The sequence below is a fragment of the Buceros rhinoceros genome, unplaced genomic scaffold (genome assembly GCF_000710305.1).
Source record: "Buceros rhinoceros silvestris isolate BGI_N320 unplaced genomic scaffold, ASM71030v1 scaffold24208, whole genome shotgun sequence".
Lineage (NCBI taxonomy): Eukaryota > Metazoa > Chordata > Aves > Bucerotiformes > Bucerotidae > Buceros > Buceros rhinoceros.
The window spans coordinates 6071-10206 of record NW_010426652.1 but is presented as its reverse complement, the minus strand read 5'-3'; the positions used below and the strand labels follow the sequence as shown (position 1 = coordinate 10206).

At 57.5% G+C, this 4136-nt stretch overlaps 1 protein-coding gene across 1 annotated transcript in view; it reads right to left on the bottom strand.

Moving 5' to 3' along the window:
- The window catches only part of LOC104498251 (chromosome unknown open reading frame, human C1orf210), a 4333-nt gene extending 238 nt beyond the window's left edge, over nucleotides 1-4095 (bottom strand). The window contains exons 1-4 of the mRNA XM_010141607.1: nucleotides 3994-4095; nucleotides 1609-2113; nucleotides 780-926; nucleotides 12-316 (exon numbers count right to left, since the gene is read on the bottom strand). Of these exons, the coding sequence (XP_010139909.1) occupies nucleotides 12-316; nucleotides 780-926; nucleotides 1609-2113; nucleotides 3994-4080 (1044 nt within the window). The 5' untranslated portion in view covers nucleotides 4081-4095. The remainder of the gene's footprint in view (nucleotides 1-11; nucleotides 317-779; nucleotides 927-1608; nucleotides 2114-3993) is intronic.
- Between the last annotated feature and the right edge of the window lie 41 nt (nucleotides 4096-4136).

Sequence of the window (4136 nt, the reverse complement as noted above, 5' to 3'; positions counted from 1 at the left end):
CTTGTCGGTATGTAGTTGTCCTCAATGAAGCCATCATCATCCTCAGCTTGCAGGTCAGCAGCACCAGGCATGGGGTGGCTCTCACAGACTCCCTGGCCTGAGGAGCCCCTGTTCCAGCTACTGCTGTCCTCCATGGGGCTGCCTCTGATCGAGCTGGTTTCAGGCAGTGGTCGGTGGCGGTAGCTGGCGAAGTTCTTGTGGAAGAGCTTGCACTTGGCAGCCAGCGCGATCAGGATGGAGATGCCGATTGCTGCCACCAGGAAGCCCACCAGGTATGGCCAGCTCCTTCCCCCCTTCCCGGTGGGTGGCGTAGTGGCTACGGCGCAGGAAAGGCATGTCAGGGCACAGCAGGTCAGGCTGCAGTATAGCCAGCAGTCCTCAGCAGCCAGCCCCGTGCATGCCAGCGGCACACAGCCAGCACTGGATTGCTTTGGTTAGGAGCAATATAAATGCTCTTCACCAAGAGCTAGCTACCAAGAGTGTGTGAACCCCGCGGGGAGAACTGCCGCACAGCTGTCTGACACTGGTACCCATCACCATGGAGTCTGCGCTCTGTGTAGCTTTGTGGCACCTGCTAACTTTTCTGTTGCAAAGCCAGCAAACACCTCCAGGCGGTGGCCACTCTCCCCACCAAGCCACTGCACCACTGGTGACCAGGCAGCCTGAGACCCTGGGACTGCAGGGCAGAGCAAGGGGGCTCCACCTGCGGTCCCCTCTGGGGTGGCGGAGGGCTGGAGGGAGATAGACCTTACAGATGCCTCTGTAGCTTCACAACTTACTGTTGCTGTGGGTAACTGTGATCTGCTGTGCCGTGCTGTCCTCCCGAGGAAACCGCCGCTTTATCCAGCAGCCCAGGTCCTGGGAATCCAGAGCTGCAACCTCCCGGCCCCGCAGCCTCGGAGGCAATGCACAGGTCACCTGCATAGCTAGGAGACACGCAGGCTAAGGTGGGACAGGTGGTCTTCACCCATCCCCTCCCCAGTTTAGAGAAGACAATCCCTGCTTGCTCCTGAGTTGATGGGATGTATCGCAAGGTGCTCCTAGGTCTGCCCTCCAGCCTTGCCAGCCGTCAGCATGTTGTAAGGCACAAAGAAAGAAAAAAATTCACTGACCAAGAAACCGTGTGAGCATGTGAATGTGATTAGTGGGCTACTTTTAACTGGATAATGCCAAATTCATGGATAGTGATAGAAACCCTGCTGCTGCAGGGCTGCTCTCACCTGGGAGATAAGCTCAGGGGGGTTAGAGCCTGATCCAGCTCCACAGGAGTCGCTGCCAAGTACTCAGCAGCTCTTGGAAGTGCGGTCCCTCGACATAGATACATACAGGTAGATTTAGGGGCCGAAGTGTACGTGCAGCCCCTTTTCCAGGAGAGAGGCTGAATTTTCCTCCTCTCATTCCTAGAAATCTTTGGTATTGTATGTAACTGCAAGCAAGGAACTGACGCATCACCTTTGGGTTCACTGTCCCTCAACAGGGTGTGAGAGGTCCCTGGAGACCCATCTCAGAGCCCACCCAGGAGCTGGAACAAAAGGGTCAAGCGGGACTCCTGCACCCAGGGTTGCTCCTGCCCCACACCTCTCTTGCCACCCTCCCCTGTCCACTCACCTTGCCTGTGCTGCAGCCACTGCTGCAGAGGGTGTGCGGTGCAGTTGCAGACCCAGGGGTTCCCTTCCAGCTGGACCTGCGGGACTGCCTCCATCAGCTGCAGGCTCCAAGTGTCCACAGAGACCAGTGCATTGTGCCGCAGGTCCAGGTGGAAAAGAGCCTTCAGCGGCAGTAAGAAAGGGACCTCAAGATCCTGCAAACTGTTGTTTCTCAGGAGCAGTGTGTGCAAGCTTCCCAAGCCCTCAAATGCGTCCATGTGGAGGGAGGTGATGCTGCAGCTGCAGAGGTCCAGCAAACGCAGTGCCCTGAGGTTGGAGAAGACTGCTGGACTGAGTGCCAGCAGGGCATTGCTAGAGAGGTTGAGGGAGTGCAGGGAAGGGAAATGCATCAAAAGAGTCCCATGACGGGGCACAACCAAGGAGTTGAAGGAGAGGTCCAAACCGGTGATGTTGCTTGGAAGGCTTGGAGCGTGCAGGAGGCTCCTCGAGTTGCAGTCAGCCCATCCCTGAGACAAGAGCTGATGTCTGAAATGGGCCCTCCATGATGGGGAGGATCTCTAAACAGAGACTCCCCGGAAGTTCAAATGTCTTAATTAATTACCCTTGCAGAGTTTAAAAAGGGAAAGATACAAACAAATTGAAAAAACAGATGGGCTGCCAGTCTGGTGTGGGCCAGGATAAATTGAGAAAGATGAGTAGGACAGCCCGGGACTGACAGCAGCCAACTGAAGGAGTAGAGGTGGAGCACGGAGAGTTGTGGGGAAACCAAAATAGGTGAGATGGGTGCAAAGGGACCAGGTTGTTGCCCTCCTGTCCTCCCTCACCAGGCAGTTGGCATACTGGACAGCTTTGCAGAGGGTCTTCCTCTTCCTCCCCCAGATCTCCACCTCCAACCCTCAGGCAGCTCTTGTGTGACACAAGGGCATCCTCCATCCTCCCAAGCGGAGCAGGGAAGCAGGTGAGACCCCCGTCTGCTGCAGGGGCAGGCAGGCACCAGAGCCGGCTGGGCTGCAGTGTGGAGGGCACCTGGACTAGGCACCTGTGTCCGGAGCTCTCCCTGGGGCCTGTGCAGGATATTGCACCAACACCTCCAGCACTCCCGCATTTCTGAGGATACACGGTGAGTGGCAGAGCTTAGTGCAGGCTGGCTGTGGCTATACTAGTAATCAAAATGGACCAGGGACCCTTTGCTGCCCAAAAGGCCAGCAGTGCATGCTGGATGTACCGATCTCTGAAAAACAGGGTAGCCGAATTCAAGCTGATGTGGGGGAGCAGTCCCCAGCATGTGTCGTTCCTGCCTGGGCTCTATGTGGGGGAGGGCCAGCTGCCCAAACTGAAGGTGTCAGAGAGCGGGCCAGCAGTTAAGTTTGGCTGAGCAGGCACAGGCTCCTGCTCAATGCCAGGTTTGGGATCCACAGGCAGAGATGCCGTGCTGGAAGTACTGGGTTTCTAGGTCCAGCTGTTTCCAGCTAGCCAGCATTTCCACTTCTTTGCTCTTGCATAATCAGCCCTCCTTTCATCCTCCTGTTCGCCTCAATCTCCTGTCGAGTCCTGCTCTCCCTGCTTGCTACAGGAACAGATGTGCACTTATAAGCTTGGGCTGCCAAGGACTGGGTTATAACAGAGCCAAGCCACAGGGACACCAGGTCCTGTGTTGAACTCAGACAGGGCTGGGCTCGGAGAGGCTGGAGTAACCATTGCAAACCTTCTGATGGGGTATCTTGAGAGCTTGGTGGGCAGTGCTGCCCTGTGCTGTTCACCCACAACAGCTGCTTTTCCTGCCTCCTCCCACTCCCGCCCAGTACAGCCGAGCTGCGGGCTGCAGTGCTTGTCCTGGTGGGATGACTTGTTATATTTCCTGACCCTTGCCAGGCACCCAGTGATCCTGACCCCATGGTTGCCCTGACCCTGGCTTCAGTCACTGAATCGCTGTGTCCTGGAGAGGACATGCCTCGCTGCTGCTCACCATGCACCCCTTACTGGCGTTATGGCTGCAGCCAAGAGACCCCCAGAGTCCCCAGTGTCATGGCTCAGGCAGAGCTTTGACAGCCCTGCTGTGCCCTGGAGAACAGGCTGGACAACATGACGTGTTCAGCTGGAGACCAGGAGCAGGGGTGCTGCAGGGCTGGGAGCAGGACAGCATGGCTCCAGGTGAGTGAACCACCCTTGTGGCTGGTGGCACAGCCCTTCTCCTTGTTAACTCTGCTTGCTCCGGTGGGTTTTCAGTGCTCGTTGTCTCTCGAGCTGTGCAGAGCAGGAGCTGCCTGCCAGGGCCCCTGCAGGCACACGGTGCCGACACCCCGGCTGTGCTGGCAGGAGTGGAAGTGGGGTGCCCCTGCCCGCCCCCCCGTTGCTGCCCACGCCAGAGCCATTTTGTCCCCCGTACCTGTTGGTCGAGACTGCAGGGATGTCCCATCACCACTGACCAGGCACAGAGCAGGCTGCAGACCCCGAGCAGGCAGGCAGGAGCCATTTGGCTCCAGGAAACTGCAGGGAAGAAAAACAGGTCCCAGGGAAACCCGGGCAGCC